This window comes from Struthio camelus, chromosome 14 (genome assembly GCF_040807025.1).
Source record: "Struthio camelus isolate bStrCam1 chromosome 14, bStrCam1.hap1, whole genome shotgun sequence".
Lineage (NCBI taxonomy): Eukaryota > Metazoa > Chordata > Aves > Struthioniformes > Struthionidae > Struthio > Struthio camelus.
In genome coordinates, this window is record NC_090955.1 from 22,076,883 (window position 1) to 22,099,484 (window position 22,602).

The 22,602-nt window shown below is 64.6% G+C and overlaps 2 protein-coding genes across 13 annotated transcripts in view; one reads left to right on the top strand and one right to left on the bottom strand.

Annotated features, from left to right (window-relative positions):
- LOC104139416 (uncharacterized) overlaps positions 1-22,602 on the bottom strand; it is a 52,617-nt gene that overhangs the window by 3,001 nt on the left and 27,014 nt on the right. For 2 of the 10 annotated variants that reach the window (XM_068907501.1, XM_068907503.1), the window contains 5 exons: positions 21,974-22,120; positions 17,569-17,715; positions 13,173-13,319; positions 8,781-8,927; positions 4,389-4,535 (listed from right to left, as the gene is read on the bottom strand). In XM_068907501.1, the coding sequence (XP_068763602.1) occupies positions 4,389-4,535; positions 8,781-8,927; positions 13,173-13,319; positions 17,569-17,715; positions 21,974-22,120 (735 nt within the window). The other 8 variants (XR_011134551.1, XR_011134553.1, XR_011134549.1 and 5 more) reach the window with 7 other exon arrangements.
- Positions 967-4,072, top strand: LOC138061000 (PHD finger protein 7-like). 3 transcript variants are annotated; one of them, XM_068907506.1, is made up of 6 exons: positions 967-1,858; positions 2,424-2,586; positions 2,676-2,782; positions 3,013-3,126; positions 3,319-3,437; positions 3,634-4,072. In XM_068907506.1, the coding sequence occupies exons 2-6, from the start codon at positions 2,500-2,502 to the stop codon at positions 3,984-3,986; spliced, it is 780 nt and encodes a 259-aa protein (XP_068763607.1). In that variant the 5' UTR covers positions 967-1,858; positions 2,424-2,499; the 3' UTR covers positions 3,987-4,072. The 3 variants fall into 3 exon arrangements, with proteins under 3 accessions (XP_068763607.1, XP_068763606.1, XP_068763605.1); XM_068907505.1 differs by having other exon boundaries at positions 967-2,291; positions 3,013-3,817; XM_068907504.1 differs by having other exon boundaries at positions 967-2,586; positions 3,013-3,817.

Genomic DNA, 22,602 nt, shown 5'->3' on the forward strand with positions numbered 1-22,602 from the left:
TGGGGGGAGCGCTGCTTGCTGTCCACTTCTGTGTGCCCCTGGGGACACAGAGCTGGGGGCCCCAGTGGAGATGCCCCTGGCAGGGGCAGGACATGTTGCTCTGCGATGGCACCCCCCTGTCCAGCCCCTGGTTCCTCCTCTGGGTGGGGGGCCAGGGCCGGGCCGGCCAAACGGGGCTTTCCAGGCTCCTGTTGGCGCTCCAGCAGTTCCTCGTCTTCTTCTGGCTCTTTGGAGCTCAGTGTTTCCTGGCCACACTGCTCCAGCCTGTGCCTTTCCCCTTGGCTCCTTGCTTCTCCACCTAAGTGGGCTGCACCCAAGGACAAGACCCCGGCCACAGCCGATGGGCTGTGTCCCCTGAGCAGGGTGCTGCGTGCCTGGGTGAGAGCGCAGCAGAAGCTGCACCTGCCCATGGGCAGTGGGGCGACACCGAGGGCACACTGGAGCCGGCCACCTTTCTACCAGTGGTGGGGGGGTGGTTGGTCTGGAGACCCTGGGGAGGTGGACTGTGCGCAGAACGGGAGGGAGACCCTCACCCCAGCTAATCCCAGGGTTGTTCCCACCATGCTGATGCCGGAGCAGCCCTGATTTCCATAGTAGACCTCTTGTGCGTCCCCTAGGACGGCCCTTGCAGAGCCCTCTCGCATCTCAAATGCTGATGTTGCAGTCCCCGTCCTGTACAAACTCCTCCCTGAGGCTCCCGCCCCAAAGCCAAGATCCCCCTGGCTCCTCAGCTGCCAGCAACTGCCCTTCGCTCCGGCTCAGCCCACCCGGCCTCCCGAGGCCAGCAAGGCCAGAGGCACGTGGCCAAGCCGCTCGCCACGTCTGCGGAAGGTCTTGCCAACGTGCGCAGAGAACACGGCCCCACCGCTCCCCTCCCCAGAACCAGCCCCCGAGAAAGGCAGGAAGCCAAGAAAAGTGGGATCTGTCAGGGCAGTTGAGATGAGGGGGCAGTTTTATTCTCCTGGGGGCAGGACATGGGTGCCAGTGCTTGGGGCTGGCACACAGCTCGTCCTGTGCGGGGCTCAGGGCTGGCTGTAGGGATGTCGCGGCCGGCGGAAGAGCCTGCTGCCCGGGCGGCCACTGTTGTGACCACAGACCACTGCGTGGCACAGCCGCCAATGCGGGGTGAGCTTGTCAAATAGGAGCATGAGCGCCCTTTGCTTCCTGCTGTCCCTTGTGACATGGCCATCACCTCACTAGAGCTGTGTCACAGCAGCGCTCTGTGACATGGCCGCCCGGGGCCGCGGATAAAGAGCTGCATGCTCACTGGGGACGCGCTTCTCCCGCAGGGGCGTCAGAGCAGCGGCTGGAAGAGAAACCCCGGCGCGGCTGTGGCCGGGCTCTCCAGAGTGCTCCATCGACCACCCCTGCGCTCACGATGAAGAGGAAGGCGCCGGACTCGAGCGAGAAGGGTGAGGGCGTCGTGCCCGTCCCCACAGCTCGCTGCGCTCCGCGGCCTGGCGCGGTCACCCGGCAAGGCCGGGGCCGAGCAGGGCCTCGGGGAGTCTCGCGGGGACGCTTGCCTCGGCCCGGGTGCGGCGCTCACCGCTGGGCACGCCTGCTCTCTCCCCCGCAGCGTGCATGCTGTGTCGGCGAGCGGACGTCAGCGCGAACATCTGCGGGCCGACGCACCGTGCCAAAGGGCTGTGCGTCCACGAGTGCTGCCTGGTGAGCTGCCCCGGGTGCTGCCCCGGCGTCCCCCCGCCGCGCTGCCTCCGAGCTCCCCGCTGAGCTCCTGCGCTCCTCTGCTTTTCAGTATCTGGCCAGCGGGCTGCTGCAGCGCGGCACGGACCAAGAAGGAATCTGCGGGTTCTTGCCCGCAGATATCAGGCGGACAATAAAGAGCGCAGCCCAGAAGGTCAGGACCTGGCCAGGGCCGGGGCCGGGGCCGGGGCCGGGGCCGGGGAGGTTTGTGCGCGGAGAGGCTCGGCAGAGCTCAGCCTGCGGCGCGGGAAAGGCACGCCGGTGTCTCCGAGCACTTCTGGGCAAGGCTCCTGCTGCCGGGAGCTCCTGGCGGCTGCCGCGCCGGCAGCAGCCTCGCGCGGGAGGTGGCTCTGCGGGCCGGGAGGCAGCAGGGCCCAGGTGCCTGGGCCTTTGGTGGGGGCGTGGGGCTGGCCGTGGAGGCCCAGGGCCCGTCGCTGACGGGGGCTGCTGTGCTCTCTGCAGAGCTGCTTTGTTTGCGGCGAGCGGGGAGCCGCCATCGCGTGCCAGCAGGAGGGCTGCAGCCGCAGCTTCCATCTCCCGTGCGCCTCGGAGAACGGCTGCGTCACGCAGTTTTTCCGGGAGTACAAGTAAGGGCTGCCGGGGCCGGAGCTGGAGCCGGGCTGCGGAGGGCTCCTTGGTGCCCCCTTTGCCCCCCTGCCCGGCACTGTGGAAGGCCTGAGCGCTCCCTGACCGTGCCCCTCTCGTCCGTGTGTCCCCAGGTCCTTCTGCTCGGACCATCGCCCCCAGCAGACGGTGCAGGTGTCTCCGGATGGAGAAACGCCCTGCATCATCTGCATGGAGCAGCTGGAGGACCAGCTCTCCTTCGGCACCATGGTGTGCCCCGTGTGCCAAGGGGCCTGGTTCCACCGGGCCTGCGTCCAGGTAGGAGGCCCTTCCCTCGCCCTGCGGGCCCGGCCCGGCCCGGGCCCAGCAGCAGCGCCCTGCTAACGCTGCTGCTGTCTCTCCCACAGGGGCAGGCGTTCAGCGCCGGCAGGGCCTGCTTCCGCTGCCCGCAATGCCAGAACAAAAGGAAATTTCTGGCAGAAATGTTGAAAATGGGGATCATGGTCCCGTTCAGGTAGGTTTCCTGCTGCCCTTGGGCCGGGCTCCCGGGACAGGAGGGCACAAGGGCTGTGCGGGGCCAAGGGCTCCCGAGGCGGTGCTGGCCCGCAGGGCTCCTGCTGGCCGGGCCCCGGCTTCCCCACGGAGCTGGAAGCGGGGCGGGGGGCCGGGAGAGCGGGGGCGTCCTGCACGTGCCCAGCGCGCGGCACAGGGCAGCCTCCCGACTTTGCCTCCCTTCTCCTGCAGGCTGCCCACCTGGGAGGAGGACGGCCACTTTGACGAGCTGTACGAGAGGCACAGCCGGTGCGACGCCGGCCGGTGCCTCTACCGGCGAGGCAGGGAGCAGGCGGAGGAGAGCGGGTACGTGAGCAAAGCAGCAACGTGGCAGGTGGCGGCGCGGCAGCAGCTGCCGTCACGCCGGGAGCAGGCGCTGAGCGCAAGAGCTGGGCCGGGCGCTGCCTCGCTGCGCTGCCTTTGCCGTCCGTGCTTTTGCCTTCCTGGCCTCGCCGCCAGCCCCGGCTGCCACAAGCACCGACCCCTTTGCTTCCCCAGGCCGTGGGAGCTGCTGCTGTGCTCCTCCTGCGCCTCCAAAGGGACCCACCGACGCTGCTCGGCCCTACGGACGGCCGCAGAGGCCTGGGAATGCGACGCGTGTGCCGGCCTGGGCCCCGGTAAGAGGCAAAGCAGCCAGGTGGCCCGGGTCTGGGGCTGGGGCTGGGGCTGGGGCCGGGCAAGGCCTAGCAGCGGGTGCTCAGGGCAGGGCTGGCAGGGCCTCTCTGCCCGCGGGAGGGCTGGGGGCACCGCTCCGGCCTCGCCGGCCCCGGGGCCTTGCGGCCGTGCTGCTGACCTTCCCGCCTCCCCTCACAGCCCCCAGGGCGCAGCCAGAGCCGGCCGGCCCCAGCACCACGAGCCGCCCAGGATCGGCGGCGGCGTCCAGCTCCGCAGCAGCCTCCGGCTCCGAATCAGAGCTGGCCACTTCCAGCACCAGCAGCCAGGCTGAATCGCCGGCCTCCTCCAGCTCCGTTACCACCTCCGGCTCCAGCTCCAGATCCGACCTGGCGAGATCCAGCACTGAGAACGAAGCCTTGGCCGGAGCGGGGCCGTCTTTGAGCTGCCCGGCTGCCGAGAGCAGCCCCCAGGCAGGCTGGACAGGGCCAGAGCGACGGCCACGACGCTCCCGCCTCTTCCGCCGGCCGCGACATCCCTACAGCCGGCCCTGAGCCCCGCACGGGACGAGCCGTGTGCCAGCCCCAAGCACTGGCACCCATGTCCTGCCCCCAGGAGAATAAAATTGCCCCCTCATCTCAACTGCCCTGGCAGATCCCACTTTTCTTGGCTTCCTGCCTTTCTCGGGGGCTGGTTCTGGGGAGGGGAGTGTTGACCGTGAGCCTGATCACAGAGCTGTCACTTGGTCAAGGCTGTCTGCAGGGTGCAGCGCCATAGAGGCAGTGACTTCCACCCTCCTTACAGGGCCGTCGCTCGCAGCGGACGCAGAAAGCTGCAGCACGGCTAAAGCCCAACCGAGCACAGGCCACGGCCCTCGTTACAGGGAGGCCATGCTGCTCTAGGCAAAGGGGCGCTCAGCAGCCCCAGGCAAGACTTATCTGCATCCTCGGCCCTACCTGCAGAGACGTGCCAGCCTCCAGGGTCCCTTGCCGCCTCCTCCCTCGTGGGTGACTTGCATCTTTGGCTGCGGACCTGCTTGCAGACTCTTCCCTTTCCTTTGCTTGCAGTTCCTCCAGAGCTGCCCTCTTCTTGCCCACTCCTGCCTTTGTCGGAGCAGCGAACCAGGAGCAAGAGACGGACAAGAGACAAGATCAGCACAGCGAAGAAGCAACGCCATTCCCCAGCCCAGGCGCACCGGCCCAAGAGCAGGAGGGCTTTCCCTCCCCAGCGAGGGCACGGCCTGGCGCTCGAGCCCCAAGAGCACCCCAGGCCCCTCCCTTGCGCATCTCGCAGCGTCTTCCACCTCCCCTCCACACCCCCGCCAGCACTGACACGCCCCCCGAGAGCCCGCCCGCACCAAGACCGGCTCCCCACTCACCCACGGCAATCGCTACATGGTGCCCTTCAAAAGGCACCCGGAGGGAAACAGTAGAGGCTGCTGGCGGGCGGGCCACAGTCCTCCAGGCCTGCTCCAGAGACAGCGGTCTGCAGGAGCGCCAGCCAGGGCAACAGCTCGGGCCTGGCAGAGGGGCCGCCCTTCTTGCCCTTACCAGCCCGTGCTGCAGAAGCAGGGTCCTCCTCCAACAGCACGTCTGCGCAGAAGGCTCGAGGCTTGGCTGGAGCCCTCCGTCCGGGCTGGAGGCCAGTGTGGAAGGGCCGGGACGCCGGGGGCACGGCTGGTTGGGGAGGGGCCGGGAGAGGCAGGCGGAAGAGACTCGCCCCTCCCTTACACAGGGGCTCATTCCACCTGCGGGCTCAGCCAAGCTGCCTCATCCTGAGGGACCAAAGCAAAGACGTCGGCCCCTGCAGCACAGGGAACCCTCGGTGCTCAAGGCACCAGAGGCCTCCTGGCTTCTCAGCAAGAGAAAGGCACCTCTTGTGACCCTCAGCCTGCTCACAGAGCTGTCACTCGGCCAAGGCTGTCTGCAAGGCGCAGCGCCATAGGGGCACAGGCTGGAGCCCAGGTTCCTGGGAGCTCCGCGCTCAAGACAGCTCAGTGACCCCTTGAGCGCCAAGAATGCCACTGGCCTCCGACTTACAAGGGGCTCTCCCTGCCTGCCGAGCAAAAGCACCATCAAGACAAGAGGCCCCTGCAGCACACGCCCACACCCTGATTACAGGGTGGCCGCAGGGCTCTTCCTCTCAGGGCCTTTAAGAACTGGCTACTCGCAGTGCACAGACTGCCACCCGGGCATGAAGCCCTTCAGGCACAGACCTCGGCCCCGCTTACGGCGAGGTCAGGCAGCTCAAAGCCGTAGGGCTGGCCTCTGCCGATATCCCTTAAAGGGAAGGCTCGTGCCATGCATGGGCGCTCCTTACAGCGCTGCCATGCCGAGGCTCCAGAGCAACGAGCCGCACTTCTCCAAGGGCGCTGGCCTGCTCCTCGCTGACGGGCTCAGCGGGCCTGAGGAGCTGCCAAAGGGGCTCAGGAAGAGCCTGCCTTCTCCCCAACAGCAAGGGGATGCGTTCTGCACCCTCTCAAAGCCCTTCTCGGGGGGATGCAGGAGGACCCTTTGGTTAGCGCACACAGCGTTGCCTCTTTTCTGCTGCTGGGAAGCCTCAATAACTAGTACTGCAGCGATTTGAAATGAAAACATACCAAACAGACAAACACTCACAGTCATCCCCCAGGCACACGCACACACACACACACGACAAACACCTTCCCAGAAGAGAAAAAAGACACCACTGCAGCACCCCTCCTGCTCTCCCAAAGGGACACAGGTACAAAACTACAGCCGACTTGCTGTGAGGGGGGCGATGCTCAGAGGCCAGGCACCTTTGCACCGCCTCTCAAAGTGCAGCACACCGCATGCACCAAGATGGCCACGCCTCGGGCTACGCACCTCAAATACGGGAGAGCCCTGCACAAAGAACGGCTGCTTGGGCACCAAACCCCCTGGCCACGACCTCAACCCCGATTACGGAGCAGGCCGTCCCCTTCAGGCCCCAGAAACACCTAGCTTCACCCTTCCACCCTGCTGCCAGGGGAGCCGCGCTACACAGGCTGCCATCGCCTGCCACGGTGACAACGGCGCAGGCACCACGGCCCAGCTTACTGGGCGGTGCCATGCCTCAGGCCTCTAAAGAGCTCCCCCTCCCCAAGACGACGGAGCACCGTGACTTCCACCCTCCTTACAGGGCCGTCGCTCGCAGCGGACGCAGAAAGCTGCAGCACGGCTAAAGGCCAACCGAGCACAGGCCACAGCCCTCGTTACAGGGAGGCCATGCTGCTCTAGGCAAAGGGGCGCTCAGCAGCCCCAGGCAAGACTTATCTGCATCCTCGGCCCTACCTGCAGAGACGTGCCAGCCTCCAGGGTCCCTTGCCGCCTCCTCCCTCGTGGGTGACTTGCAACTTTGGCGTTGTAACTAGCTCACCAAACCTTTACTTCCCCTGCACGCAATTTCCCCAAAGCTGCCGCCTTCTTGCCCACGGCTGCTCTTGCAGGAGCGGGCTACCGCGAGCTAGAGAGACAGAGCTACTGTCTCCGTAATTAACGGCCCAGAGAGGAGGACCCTTCTGGCCTCCGTGCACTGCAGGGGAGCCGCCTTTTCCTTTAGCTCCTTCAGAAGAGGCAGCTTGGCTGAGCCCGCAGGTGGAATGAGCCCCTGTGTAAGGGAGGGGCGAGTCTCTTCCGCCTGCCTCTCCCGGCCCCTCCCCAACCAGCCGTGCCCCCGGCGTCCCGGCCCTTCCACACTGGCCTCCAGCCCGGACGGAGGGCTCCAGCCAAGCCTCGAGCCTTCTGCGCAGACGTGCTGTTGGAGGAGGACCCTGCTTCTGCAGCACGGGCTGGTAAGGGCAAGAAGGGCAGCCCCTCTGCCAGGCCCGAGCTGTTGCCCTGGCTGGCGCTCCTGCAGACCGCTGTCTCTGGAGCAGGCCTGGAGGACTGTGGCCCGCCCGCCAGCAGCCTCTACTGTTTCCCTCCGGGTGCCTTTTGAAGGGCACCATGTAGCGATTGCCGTGGGTGAGTGGGGAGCCGGTCTTGGTGCGGGCGGGCTCTCGGGGGGCGTGTCAGTGCTGGCGGGGGTGTGGAGGGGAGGTGGAAGACGCTGCGAGATGCGCAAGGGAGGGGCCTGGGGTGCTCTTGGGGCTCGAGCGCCAGGCCGTGCCCTCGCTGGGGAGGGAAAGCCCTCCTGCTCTTGGGCCGGTGCGCCTGGGCTGGGGAATGGCGTTGCTTCTTCGCTGTGCTGATCTTGTTCCTTCACCGTCCCCATAACTGGCAAGCGCCACCCGGGCATGAAGCCCTTCAGGCACAGACCTCGGCCCCGCTTACGGCGAGGTCAGGCAGCTCAAAGCCGTAGGGCTGGCCTCTGCCGATATCCCTTAAAGGGAAGGCTCGTGCCATGCATGGGCGCTCCTTACAGCGCTGCCATGCCGAGGCTCCAGAGCAACGAGCCGCACTTCTCCAAGGGCGCTGGCCTGCTCCTCGCTGACGGGCTCAGCGGGCCTGAGGAGCTGCCAAAGGGGCTCAGGAAGAGCCTGCCTTCTCCCCAACAGCAAGGGGATGCGTTCTGCACCCTCTCAAAGCCCTTCTCGGGGGGATGCAGGAGGACCCTTTGGTTAGCGCACACAGCGTTGCCTCTTTTCTGCTGCTGGGAAGCCTCAATAACTAGTACTGCAGCGATTTGAAATGAAAACATACCAAACAGACAAACATTCACAGTCATCCCCAGGCACACGCGCGCACACACACACACACACACACACGACAAACACCTTCCCAGAAGAGAAAAAAGACACCACTGCAGCACCCCTCCTGCTCTCCCAAAGGGACACAGGTACAAAACTACAGCCGACTTGCTGTGAGGGGGGCGATGCTCAGAGGCCAGGCACCTTTGCACCGCCTCTCAAAGTGCAGCACACCGCATGCACCAAGATGGCCACGCCTCGGGCTACGCACCTCAAATACGGGAGAGCCCTGCACAAAGAACGGCTGCTTGGGCACCAAACCCCCTGGCCACGACCTCAACCCCGATTACGGAGCAGGCCGTCCCCTTCAGGCCCCAGAAACACCTAGCTTCACCCTTCCACCCTGCTGCCAGGGGAGCCGCGCTACACAGGCTGCCATCGCCTGCCACGGTGACAACGGCGCAGGCACCACGGCCCAGCTTACTGGGCGGTGCCATGCCTCAGGCCTCTAAAGAGCTCCCCCTCCCCAAGACGACGGAGCACCGTGACTTCCACCCTCCTTACAGGGCCGTCGCTCGCAGCGGACGCAGAAAGCTGCAGCACGGCTAAAGGCCAACCGAGCACAGGCCACAGCCCTCGTTACAGGGAGGCCATGCTGCTCTAGGCAAAGGGGCGCTCAGCAGCCCCAGGCAAGACTTATCTGCATCCTCGGCCCTACCTGCAGAGACGTGCCAGCCTCCAGGGTCCCTTGCCGCCTCCTCCCTCGTGGGTGACTTGCATCTTTGGCTGCGGACCTGCTTGCAGACTCTTCCCTTTCCTTTGCTTGCAGTTCCTCCAGAGCTGCCCTCTTCTTGCCCACTCCTGCCTTTGTCGGAGCAGCGAACCAGGAGCAAGAGACGGACAAGAGACAAGATCAGCACAGCGAAGAAGCAACGCCATTCCCCAGCCCAGGCGCACCGGCCCAAGAGCAGGAGGGCTTTCCCTCCCCAGCGAGGGCACGGCCTGGCGCTCGAGCCCCAAGAGCACCCCAGGCCCCTCCCTTGCGCATCTCGCAGCGTCTTCCACCTCCCCTCCACACCCCCGCCAGCACTGACACGCCCCCCGAGAGCCCGCCCGCACCAAGACCGGCTCCCCACTCACCCACGGCAATCGCTACATGGTGCCCTTCAAAAGGCACCCGGAGGGAAACAGTAGAGGCTGCTGGCGGGCGGGCCACAGTCCTCCAGGCCTGCTCCAGAGACAGCGGTCTGCAGGAGCGCCAGCCAGGGCAACAGCTCGGGCCTGGCAGAGGGGCCGCCCTTCTTGCCCTTACCAGCCCGTGCTGCAGAAGCAGGGTCCTCCTCCAACAGCACGTCTGCGCAGAAGGCTCGAGGCTTGGCTGGAGCCCTCCGTCCGGGCTGGAGGCCAGTGTGGAAGGGCCGGGACGCCGGGGGCACGGCTGGTTGGGGAGGGGCCGGGAGAGGCAGGCGGAAGAGACTCGCCCCTCCCTTACACAGGGGCTCATTCCACCTGCGGGCTCAGCCAAGCTGCCTCATCCTGAGGGACCAAAGCAAAGACGTCGGCCCCTGCAGCACAGGGAACCCTCGGTGCTCAAGGCACCAGAGGCCTCCTGGCTTCTCAGCAAGAGAAAGGCACCTCTTGTGACCCTCAGCCTGCTCACAGAGCTGTCACTCGGCCAAGGCTGTCTGCAGGGCGCAGCGCCATAGGGGCACAGGCTGGAGCCCAGGTTCCTGGGAGCTCCGCGCTCAAGACAGCTCAGTGACCCCTTGAGCGCCAAGAATGCCACTGGCCTCCGACTTACAAGGGGCTCTCCCTGCCTGCCGAGCAAAAGCACCATCAAGACAAGAGGCCCCTGCAGCACACGCCCACACCCTGATTACAGGGTGGCCGCAGGGCTCTTCCTCTCAGGGCCTTTAAGAACTGGCTACTCGCAGTGCACAGACTGCCACCCGGGCATGAAGCCCTTCAGGCACAGACCTCGGCCCCGCTTACGGCGAGGTCAGGCAGCTCAAAGCCGTAGGGCTGGCCTCTGCCGATATCCCTTAAAGGGAAGGCTCGTGCCATGCATGGGCGCTCCTTACAGCGCTGCCATGCCGAGGCTCCAGAGCAACGAGCCGCACTTCTCCAAGGGCGCTGGCCTGCTCCTCGCTGACGGGCTCAGCGGGCCTGAGGAGCTGCCAAAGGGGCTCAGGAAGAGCCTGCCTTCTCCCCAACAGCAAGGGGATGCGTTCTGCACCCTCTCAAAGCCCTTCTCGGGGGGATGCAGGAGGACCCTTTGGTTAGCGCACACAGCGTTGCCTCTTTTCTGCTGCTGGGAAGCCTCAATAACTAGTACTGCAGCGATTTGAAATGAAAACATACCAAACAGACAAACACTCACAGTCATCCCCCAGGCACACGCACACACACACACACGACAAACACCTTCCCAGAAGAGAAAAAAGACACCACTGCAGCACCCCTCCTGCTCTCCCAAAGGGACACAAGTACAAAACTACAGCCGACTTGCTGTGAGGGGGGCGATGCTCAGAGGCCAGGCACCTTTGCACCGCCTCTCAAAGTGCAGCACACCGCATGCACCAAGATGGCCACGCCTCGGGCTACGCACCTCAAATACGGGAGAGCCCTGCACAAAGAACGGCTGCTTGGGCACCAAACCCCCTGGCCACGACCTCAACCCCGATTACGGAGCAGGCCGTCCCCTTCAGGCCCCAGAAACACCTAGCTTCACCCTTCCACCCTGCTGCCAGGGGAGCCGCGCTACACAGGCTGCCATCGCCTGCCACGGTGACAACGGCGCAGGCACCACGGCCCAGCTTACTGGGCGGTGCCATGCCTCAGGCCTCTAAAGAGCTCCCCCTCCCCAAGACGACGGAGCACCGTGACTTCCACCCTCCTTACAGGGCCGTCGCTCGCAGCGGACGCAGAAAGCTGCAGCACGGCTAAAGGCCAACCGAGCACAGGCCACAGCCCTCGTTACAGGGAGGCCATGCTGCTCTAGGCAAAGGGGCGCTCAGCAGCCCCAGGCAAGACTTATCTGCATCCTCGGCCCTACCTGCAGAGACGTGCCAGCCTCCAGGGTCCCTTGCCGCCTCCTCCCTCGTGGGTGACTTGCAACTTTGGCGTTGTAACTAGCTCACCAAACCTTTACTTCCCCTGCACGCAATTTCCCCAAAGCTGCCGCCTTCTTGCCCACGGCTGCTCTTGCAGGAGCGGGCTACCGCGAGCTAGAGAGACAGAGCTACTGTCTCCGTAATTAACGGCCCAGAGAGGAGGACCCTTCTGGCCTCCGTGCACTGCAGGGGAGCCGCCTTTTCCTTTAGCTCCTTCAGAAGAGGCAGCTTGGCTGAGCCCGCAGGTGGAATGAGCCCCTGTGTAAGGGAGGGGCGAGTCTCTTCCGCCTGCCTCTCCCGGCCCCTCCCCAACCAGCCGTGCCCCCGGCGTCCCGGCCCTTCCACACTGGCCTCCAGCCCGGACGGAGGGCTCCAGCCAAGCCTCGAGCCTTCTGCGCAGACGTGCTGTTGGAGGAGGACCCTGCTTCTGCAGCACGGGCTGGTAAGGGCAAGAAGGGCGGCCCCTCTGCCAGGCCCGAGCTGTTGCCCTGGCTGGCGCTCCTGCAGACCGCTGTCTCTGGAGCAGGCCTGGAGGACTGTGGCCCGCCCGCCAGCAGCCTCTACTGTTTCCCTCCGGGTGCCTTTTGAAGGGCACCATGTAGCGATTGCCGTGGGTGAGTGGGGAGCCGGTCTTGGTGCGGGCGGGCTCTCGGGGGGCGTGTCAGTGCTGGCGGGGGTGTGGAGGGGAGGTGGAAGACGCTGCGAGATGCGCAAGGGAGGGGCCTGGGGTGCTCTTGGGGCTCGAGCGCCAGGCCGTGCCCTCGCTGGGGAGGGAAAGCCCTCCTGCTCTTGGGCTGGTGCGCCTGGGCTGGGGAATGGCGTTGCTTCTTCGCTGTGCTGATCTTGTTCCTTCACCGTCCCCATAACTGGCAAGCGCCACCCGGGCATGAAGCCCTTCAGGCACAGACCTCGGCCCCGCTTACGGCGAGGTCAGGCAGCTCAAAGCCGTAGGGCTGGCCTCTGCCGATATCCCTTAAAGGGAAGGCTCGTGCCATGCATGGGCGCTCCTTACAGCGCTGCCATGCCGAGGCTCCAGAGCAACGAGCCGCACTTCTCCAAGGGCGCTGGCCTGCTCCTCGCTGACGGGCTCAGCGGGCCTGAGGAGCTGCCAAAGGGGCTCAGGAAGAGCCTGCCTTCTCCCCAACAGCAAGGGGATGCGTTCTGTACCCTCTCAAAGCCCTTCTCGGGGGGATGCAGGAGGACCCTTTGGTTAGCGCACACAGCGTTGCCTCTTTTCTGCTGCTGGGAAGCCTCAATAACTAGTACTGCAGCGATTTGAAATGAAAACATACCAAACAGACAAACATTCACAGTCATCCCCAGGCACACGCGCGCACACACACACACACACACACACGACAAACACCTTCCCAGAAGAGAAAAAAGACACCACTGCAGCACCCCTCCTGCTCTCCCAAAGGGACACAGGTACAAAACTACAGCCGACTTGCTGTGAGGGGGGCGATGCTCAGAGGCCAGGCACCTTTGCACCGCCTCTCAAAGTGCAGCACACCGCATGCACCAAGATGGCCACGCCTCGGGCTACGCACCTCAAATACGGGAGAGCCCTGCACAAAGAACGGCTGCTTGGGCACCAAACCCCCTGGCCACGACCTCAACCCCGATTACGGAGCAGGCCGTCCCCTTCAGGCCCCAGAAACACCTAGCTTCACCCTTCCACCCTGCTGCCAGGGGAGCCGCGCTACACAGGCTGCCATCGCCTGCCACGGTGACAACGGCGCAGGCACCACGGCCCAGCTTACTGGGCGGTGCCATGCCTCAGGCCTCTAAAGAGCTCCCCCTCCCCAAGACGACGGAGCACCGTGACTTCCACCCTCCTTACAGGGCCGTCGCTCGCAGCGGACGCAGAAAGCTGCAGCACGGCTAAAGGCCAACCGAGCACAGGCCACAGCCCTCGTTACAGGGAGGCCATGCTGCTCTAGGCAAAGGGGCGCTCAGCAGCCCCAGGCAAGACTTATCTGCATCCTCGGCCCTACCTGCAGAGACGTGCCAGCCTCCAGGGTCCCTTGCCGCCTCCTCCCTCGTGGGTGACTTGCATCTTTGGCTGCGGACCTGCTTGCAGACTCTTCCCTTTCCTTTGCTTGCAGTTCCTCCAGAGCTGCCCTCTTCTTGCCCACTCCTGCCTTTGTCGGAGCAGCGAACCAGGAGCAAGAGACGGACAAGAGACAAGATCAGCACAGCGAAGAAGCAACGCCATTCCCCAGCCCAGGCGCACCGGCCCAAGAGCAGGAGGGCTTTCCCTCCCCAGCGAGGGCACGGCCTGGCGCTCGAGCCCCAAGAGCACCCCAGGCCCCTCCCTTGCGCATCTCGCAGCGTCTTCCACCTCCCCTCCACACCCCCGCCAGCACTGACACGCCCCCCGAGAGCCCGCCCGCACCAAGACTGGCTCCCCACTCACCCACGGCAATCGCTACATGGTGCCCTTCAAAAGGCACCCGGAGGGAAACAGTAGAGGCTGCTGGCGGGCGGGCCACAGTCCTCCAGGCCTGCTCCAGAGACAGCGGTCTGCAGGAGCGCCAGCCAGGGCAACAGCTCGGGCCTGGCAGAGGGGCCGCCCTTCTTGCCCTTACCAGCCCGTGCTGCAGAAGCAGGGTCCTCCTCCAACAGCACGTCTGCGCAGAAGGCTCGAGGCTTGGCTGGAGCCCTCCGTCCGGGCTGGAGGCCAGTGTGGAAGGGCCGGGACGCCGGGGGCACGGCTGGTTGGGGAGGGGCCGGGAGAGGCAGGCGGAAGAGACTCGCCCCTCCCTTACACAGGGGCTCATTCCACCTGCGGGCTCAGCCAAGCTGCCTCATCCTGAGGGACCAAAGCAAAGACGTCGGCCCCTGCAGCACAGGGAACCCTCGGTGCTCAAGGCACCAGAGGCCTCCTGGCTTCTCAGCAAGAGAAAGGCACCTCTTGTGACCCTCAGCCTGCTCACAGAGCTGTCACTCGGCCAAGGCTGTCTGCAAGGCGCAGCGCCATAGGGGCACAGGCTGGAGCCCAGGTTCCTGGGAGCTCCACGCTCAAGACAGCTCAGTGACCCCTTGAGCGCCAAGAATGCCACTGGCCTCCGACTTACAAGGGGCTCTCCCTGCCTGCCGAGCAAAAGCACCATCAAGACAAGAGGCCCCTGCAGCACACGCCCACACCCTGATTACAGGGTGGCCGCAGGGCTCTTCCTCTCAGGGCCTTTAAGAACTGGCTACTCGCAGTGCACAGACTGCCACCCGGGCATGAAGCCCTTCAGGCACAGACCTCGGCCCCGCTTACGGCGAGGTCAGGCAGCTCAAAGCCGTAGGGCTGGCCTCTGCCGATATCCCTTAAAGGGAAGGCTCGTGCCATGCATGGGCGCTCCTTACAGCGCTGCCATGCCGAGGCTCCAGAGCAACGAGCCGCACTTCTCCAAGGGCGCTGGCCTGCTCCTCGCTGACGGGCTCAGCGGGCCTGAGGAGCTGCCAAAGGGGCTCAGGAAGAGCCTGCCTTCTCCCCAACAGCAAGGGGATGCGTTCTGCACCCTCTCAAAGCCCTTCTCGGGGGGATGCAGGAGGACCCTTTGGTTAGCGCACACAGCGTTGCCTCTTTTCTGCTGCTGGGAAGCCTCAATAACTAGTACTGCAGCGATTTGAAATGAAAACATACCAAACAGACAAACACTCACAGTCATCCCCCAGGCACACGCACACACACACACACGACAAACACCTTCCCAGAAGAGAAAAAAGACACCACTGCAGCACCCCTCCTGCTCTCCCAAAGGGACACAGGTACAAAACTACAGCCGACTTGCTGTGAGGGGGGCGATGCTCAGAGGCCAGGCACCTTTGCACCGCCTCTCAAAGTGCAGCACACCGCATGCACCAAGATGGCCACGCCTCGGGCTACGCACCTCAAATACGGGAGAGCCCTGCACAAAGAACGGCTGCTTGGGCACCAAACCCCCCGGCCACGACCTCAACCCCGATTACGGAGCAGGCCGTCCCCTTCAGGCCCCAGAAACACCTAGCTTCACCCTTCCACCCTGCTGCCAGGGGAGCCGCGCTACACAGGCTGCCATCGCCTGCCACGGTGACAACGGCGCAGGCACCACGGCCCAGCTTACTGGGCGGTGCCATGCCTCAGGCCTCTAAAGAGCTCCCCCTCCCCAAGACGACGGAGCACCGTGACTTCCACCCTCCTTACAGGGCCGTCGCTCGCAGCGGACGCAGAAAGCTGCAGCACGGCTAAAGGCCAACCGAGCACAGGCCACAGCCCTCGTTACAGGGAGGCCATGCTGCTCTAGGCAAAGGGGCGCTCAGCAGCCCCAGGCAAGACTTATCTGCATCCTCGGCCCTACCTGCAGAGACGTGCCAGCCTCCAGGGTCCCTTGCCGCCTCCTCCCTCGTGGGTGACTTGCAACTTTGGCGTTGTAACTAGCTCACCAAACCTTTACTTCCCCTGCACGCAATTTCCCCAAAGCTGCCGCCTTCTTGCCCACGGCTGCTCTTGCAGGAGCGGGCTACCGCGAGCTAGAGAGACAGAGCTACTGTCTCCGTAATTAACGGCCCAGAGAGGAGGACCCTTCTGGCCTCCGTGCACTGCAGGGGAGCCGCCTTTTCCTTTAGCTCCTTCAGAAGAGGCAGCTTGGCTGAGCCCGCAGGTGGAATGAGCCCCTGTGTAAGGGAGGGGCGAGTCTCTTCCGCCTGCCTCTCCCGGCCCCTCCCCAACCAGCCGTGCCCCCGGCGTCCCGCCCCTTCCACACTGGCCTCCAGCCCGGACGGAGGGCTCCAGCCAAGCCTCGAGCCTTCTGCGCAGACGTGCTGTTGGAGGAGGACCCTGCTTCTGCAGCACGGGCTGGTAAGGGCAAGAAGGGCGGCCCCTCTGCCAGGCCCGAGCTGTTGCCCTGGCTGGCGCTCCTGCAGACCGCTGTCTCTGGAGCAGGCCTGGAGGACTGTGGCCCGCCCGCCAGCAGCCTCTACTGTTTCCCTCCGGGTGCCTTTTGAAGGGCACCATGTAGCGATTGCCGTGGGTGAGTGGGGAGCCGGTCTTGGTGCGGGCGGGCTCTCGGGGGGCGTGTCAGTGCTGGCGGGGGTGTGGAGGGGAGGTGGAAGACGCTGCGAGATGCGCAAGGGAGGGGCCTGGGGTGCTCTTGGGGCTCGAGCGCCAGGCCGTGCCCTCGCTGGGGAGGGAAAGCCCTCCTGCTCTTGGGCCGGTGCGCCTGGGCTGGGGAATGGCGTTGCTTCTTCGCTGTGCTGATCTTGTTCCTTCACCGTCCCCATAACTGGCAAGCGCCACCCGGGCATGAAGCCCTTCAGGCACAGACCTCGGCCCCGCTTACGGCGAGGTCAGGCAGCTCAAAGCCGTAGGGCTGGCCTCTGCCGATATCCCTTAAAGGGAAGGCTCGTGCCATGCATGGGCGCTCCTTACAGCGCTGCCATGCCGAGGCTCCAGAGCAACGAGCCGCACTTCTCCAAGGGCGCTGGCCTGCTCCTCGCTGACGGGCTCAGCGGGCCTGAGGAGCTGCCAAAGGGGCTCAGGAAGAGCCTGCCTTCTCCCCAACAGCAAGGGGATGCGTTCTGCACCCTCTCAAAGCCCTTCTCGGGGGGATGCAGGAGGACCCTTTGGTTAGCGCACACAGCGTTGCCTCTTTTCTGCTGCTGGGAAGCCTCAATAACTAGTACTGCAGCGATTTGAAATGAAAACATACCAAACAGACAAACACTCACAGTCATCCCCAGGCACACGCGCGCACACACACACACACACACACACACACGACAAACACCTTCCCAGAAGAGAAAAAAGACACCACTGCAGCACCCCTCCTGCTCTCCCAAAGGGACACAGGTACAAAACTACAGCCGACTTGCTGTGAGGGGGGCGATGCTCAGAGGCCAGGCACCTTTGCACCGCCTCTCAAAGTGCAGCACACCGCATGCACCAAGATGGCCACGCCTCGGGCTACGCACCTCAAATACGGGAGAGCCCTGCACAAAGAACGGCTGCTTGGGCACCAAACCCCCTGGCCACGACCTCAACCCCGATTACGGAGCAGGCCGTCCCCTTCAGGCCCCAGAAACACCTAGCTTCACCCTTCCACCCTGCTGCCAGGGGAGCCGCGCTACACAGGCTGCCATCGCCTGCCACGGTGACAACGGCGCAGGCACCACGGCCCAGCTTACTGGGCGGTGCCATGCCTCAGGCCTCTAAAGAGCTCCCCCTCCCCAAGACGACGGAGCACCGTGACTTCCACCCTCCTTACAGGGCCGTCGCTCGCAGCGGACGCAGAAAGCTGCAGCACGGCTAAAGGCCAACCGAGCACAGGCCACAGCCCTCGTTACAGGGAGGCCATGCTGCTCTAGGCAAAGGGGCGCTCAGCAGCCCCAGGCAAGACTTATCTGCATCCTCGGCCCTACCTGCAGAGACGTGCCAGCCTCCAGGGTCCCTTGCCGCCTCCTCCCTCGTGGGTGACTTGCATCTTTGGCTGCGGACCTGCTTGCAGACTCTTCCCTTTCCTTTGCTTGCAGTTCCTCCAGAGCTGCCCTCTTCTTGCCCACTCCTGCCTTTGTCGGAGCAGCGAACCAGGAGCAAGAGACGGACAAGAGACAAGATCAGCACAGCGAAGAAGCAACGCCATTCCCCAGCCCAGGCGCACCGGCCCAAGAGCAGGAGGGCTTTCCCTCCCCAGCGAGGGCACGGCCTGGCGCTCGAGCCCCAAGAGCACCCCAGGCCCCTCCCTTGCGCATCTCGCAGCGTCTTCCACCTCCCCTCCACACCCCCGCCAGCACTGACACGCCCCCCGAGAGCCCGCCCGCACCAAGACTGGCTCCCCACTCACCCACGGCAATCGCTACATGGTGCCCTTCAAAAGGCACCCGGAGGGAAACAGTAGAGGCTGCTGGCGGGCGGGCCACAGTCCTCCAGGCCTGCTCCAGAGACAGCGGTCTGCAGGAGCGCCAGCCAGGGCAACAGCTCGGGCCTGGCAGAGGGGCTGCCCTTCTTGCCCTTACCAGCCCGTGCTGCAGAAGCAGGGTCCTCCTCCAACAGCACGTCTGCGCAGAAGGCTCGAGGCTTGGCTGGAGCCCTCCGTCCGGGCTGGAGGCCAGTGTGGAAGGGGCGGGACGCCGGGGGCACGGCTGGTTGGGGAGGGGCCGGGAGAGGCAGGCGGAAGAGACTCGCCCCTCCCTTACACAGGGGCTCATTCCACCTGCGGGCTCAGCCAAGCTGCCTCATCCTGAGGGACCAAAGCAAAGACGTCGGCCCCTGCAGCACAGGGAACCCTCGGTGCTCAAGGCACCAGAGGCCTCCTGGCTTCTCAGCAAGAGAAAGGCACCTCTTGTGACCCTCAGCCTGCTCACAGAGCTGTCACTCGGCCAAGGCTGTCTGCAAGGCGCAGCGCCATAGGGGCACAGGCTGGAGCCCAGGTTCCTGGGAGCTCCGCGCTCAAGACAGCTCAGTGACCCCTTGAGCGCCAAGAATGCCACTGGCCTCCGACTTACAAGGGGCTCTCCCTGCCTGCCGAGCAAAAGCACCATCAAGACAAGAGGCCCCTGCAGCACACGCCCACACCCTGATTACAGGGTGGCCGCAGGGCTCTTCCTCTCAGGGCCTTTAAGAACTGGCTACTCGCAGTGCACAGACTGCCACCCGGGCATGAAGCCCTTCAGGCACAGACCTCGGCCCCGCTTACGGCGAGGTCAGGCAGCTCAAAGCCGTAGGGCTGGCCTCTGCCGATATCCCTTAAAGGGAAGGCTCGTGCCATGCATGGGCGCTCCTTACAGCGCTGCCATGCCGAGGCTCCAGAGCAACGAGCCGCACTTCTCCAAGGGCGCTGGCCTGCTCCTCGCTGACGGGCTCAGCGGGCCTGAGGAGCTGCCAAAGGGGCTCAGGAAGAGCCTGCCTTCTCCCCAACAGCAAGGGGATGCGTTCTGCACCCTCTCAAAGCCCTTCTCGGGGGGATGCAGGAGGACCCTTTGGTTAGCGCACACAGCGTTGCCTCTTTTCTGCTGCTGGGAAGCCTCAATAACTAGTACTGCAGCGATTTGAAATGAAAACATACCAAACAGACAAACACTCACAGTCATCCCCCAGGCACACGCGCGCACACACACACACACACACGACAAACACCTTCCCAGAAGAGAAAAAAGACACCACTGCAGCACCCCTCCTGCTCTCCCAAAGGGACACAGGTACAAAACTACAGCCGACTTGCTGTGAGGGGGGCGATGCTCAGAGGCCAGGCACCTTTGCACCGCCTCTCAAAGTGCAGCACACCGCATGCACCAAGATGGCCACGCCTCGGGCTACGCACCTCAAATACGGGAGAGCCCTGCACAAAGAACGGCTGCTTGGGCACCAAACCCCCTGGCCACGACCTCAACCCCGATTACGGAGCAGGCCGTCCCCTTCAGGCCCCAGAAACACCTAGCTTCACCCTTCCACCCTGCTGCCAGGGGAGCCGCGCTACACAGGCTGCCATCGCCTGCCACGGTGACAACGGCGCAGGCACCACGGCCCAGCTTACTGGGCGGTGCCATGCCTCAGGCCTCTAAAGAGCTCCCCCTCCCCAAGACGACGGAGCACCGTGACTTCCACCCTCCTTACAGGGCCGTCGCTCGCAGCGGACGCAGAAAGCTGCAGCACGGCTAAAGGCCAACCGAGCACAGGCCACAGCCCTCGTTACAGGGAGGCCATGCTGCTCTAGGCAAAGGGGCGCTCAGCAGCCCCAGGCAAGACTTATCTGCATCCTCGGCCCTACCTGCAGAGACGTGCCAGCCTCCAGGGTCCCTTGCCGCCTCCTCCCTCGTGGGTGACTTGCAACTTTGGCGTTGTAACTAGCTCACCAAACCTTTACTTCCCCTGCACGCAATTTCCCCAAAGCTGCCGCCTTCTTGCCCACGGCTGCTCTTGCAGGAGCGGGCTACCGCGAGCTAGAGAGACAGAGCTACTGTCTCCGTAATTAACGGCCCAGAGAGGAGGACCCTTCTGGCCTCCGTGCACTGCAGGGGAGCCGCCTTTTCCTTTAGCTCCTTCAGAAGAGGCAGCTTGGCTGAGCCCGCAGGTGGAATGAGCCCCTGTGTAAGGGAGGGGCGAGTCTCTTCCGCCTGCCTCTCCCGGCCCCTCCCCAACCAGCCGTGCCCCCGGCGTCCCGCCCCTTCCACACTGGCCTCCAGCCCGGACGGAGGGCTCCAGCCAAGCCTCGAGCCTTCTGCGCAGACGTGCTGTTGGAGGAGGACCCTGCTTCTGCAGCACGGGCTGGTAAGGGCAAGAAGGGCGGCCCCTCTGCCAGGCCCGAGCTGTTGCCCTGGCTGGCGCTCCTGCAGACCGCTGTCTCTGGAGCAGGCCTGGAGGACTGTGGCCCGCCCGCCAGCAGCCTCTACTGTTTCCCTCCGGGTGCCTTTTGAAGGGCACCATGTAGCGATTGCCGTGGGTGAGTGGGGAGCCGGTCTTGGTGCGGGCGGGCTCTCGGGGGGCGTGTCAGTGCTGGCGGGGGTGTGGAGGGGAGGTGGAAGACGCTGCGAGATGCGCAAGGGAGGGGCCTGGGGTGCTCTTGGGGCTCGAGCGCCAGGCCGTGCCCTCGCTGGGGAGGGAAAGCCCTCCTGCTCTTGGGCCGGTGCGCCTGGGCTGGGGAATGGCGTTGCTTCTTCGCTGTGCTGATCTTGTTCCTTCACCGTCCCCATAACTGGCAAGCGCCACCCGGGCATGAAGCCCTTCAGGCACAGACCTCGGCCCCGCTTACGGCGAGGTCAGGCAGCTCAAAGCCGTAGGGCTGGCCTCTGCCGATATCCCTTAAAGGGAAGGCTCGTGCCATGCATGGGCGCTCCTTACAGCGCTGCCATGCCGAGGCTCCAGAGCAACGAGCCGCACTTCTCCAAGGGCGCTGGCCTGCTCCTCGCTGACGGGCTCAGCGGGCCTGAGGAGCTGCCAAAGGGGCTCAGGAAGAGCCTGCCTTCTCCCCAACAGCAAGGGGATGCGTTCTGCACCCTCTCAAAGCCCTTCTCGGGGGGATGCAGGAGGACCCTTTGGTTAGCGCACACAGCGTTGCCTCTTTTCTGCTGCTGGGAAGCCTCAATAACTAGTACTGCAGCGATTTGAAATGAAAACATACCAAACAGACAAACACTCACAGTCATCCCCCAGGCACACGCGCGCACACACACACACACACACACACACACGACAAACACCTTCCCAGAAGAGAAAAAAGACACCACTGCAGCACCCCTCCTGCTCTCCCAAAGGGACACAGGTACAAAACTACAGCCGACTTGCTGTGAGGGGGGCGATGCTCAGAGGCCAGGCACCTTTGCACCGCCTCTCAAAGTGCAGCACACCGCATGCACCAAGATGGCCACGCCTCGGGCTACGCACCTCAAATACGGGAGAGCCCTGCACAAAGAACGGCTGCTTGGGCACCAAACCCCCTGGCCACGACCTCAACCCCGATTACGGAGCAGGCCGTCCCCTTCAGGCCCCAGAAACACCTAGCTTCACCCTTCCACCCTGCTGCCAGGGGAGCCGCGCTACACAGGCTGCCATCGCCTGCCACGGTGACAACGGCGCAGGCACCACGGCCCAGCTTACTGGGCGGTGCCATGCCTCAGGCCTCTAAAGAGCTCCCCCTCCCCAAGACGACGGAGCACCGTGACTTCCACCCTCCTTACAGGGCCGTCGCTCGCAGCGGACGCAGAAAGCTGCAGCACGGCTAAAGGCCAACCGAGCACAGGCCACAGCCCTCGTTACAGGGAGGCCATGCTGCTCTAGGCAAAGGGGCGCTCAGCAGCCCCAGGCAAGACTTATCTGCATCCTCGGCCCTACCTGCAGAGACGTGCCAGCCTCCAGGGTCCCTTGCCGCCTCCTCCCTCGTGGGTGACTTGCATCTTTGGCTGCGGACCTGCTTGCAGACTCTTCCCTTTCCTTTGCTTGCAGTTCCTCCAGAGCTGCCCTCTTCTTGCCCACTCCTGCCTTTGTCGGAGCAGCGAACCAGGAGCAAGAGACGGACAAGAGACAAGATCAGCACAGCGAAGAAGCAACGCCATTCCCCAGCCCAGGCGCACCGGCCCAAGAGCAGGAGGGCTTTCCCTCCCCAGCGAGGGCACGGCCTGGCGCTCGAGCCCCAAGAGCACCCCAGGCCCCTCCCTTGCGCATCTCGCAGCGTCTTCCACCTCCCCTCCACACCCCCGCCAGCACTGACACGCCCCCCGAGAGCCCGCCCGCACCAAGACCGGCTCCCCACTCACCCACGGCAATCGCTACATGGTGCCCTTCAAAAGGCACCCGGAGGGAAACAGTAGAGGCTGCTGGCGGGCGGGCCACAGTCCTCCAGGCCTGCTCCAGAGACAGCGGTCTGCAGGAGCGCCAGCCAGGGCAACAGCTCGGGCCTGGCAGAGGGGCTGCCCTTCTTGCCCTTACCAGCCCGTGCTGCAGAAGCAGGGTCCTCCTCCAAC

Coding starts and splice junctions, on each gene's coding strand:
- LOC138061000 (XM_068907504.1), top strand. CDS start 2,500: ATGGAGCAGCTGGAGGACCAGCTCTCCTTCGGCACCATGGTGTGCCCC. Junction 2,587..2,675: donor TCCACCGGGCCTGCGTCCAG/GTAGGAGGCCCT, acceptor TCTCTCCCACAG/GGGCAGGCGTTCAGCGCCGG. Junction 2,783..3,012: donor GGGATCATGGTCCCGTTCAG/GTAGGTTTCCTG, acceptor CTTCTCCTGCAG/GCTGCCCACCTGGGAGGAGG.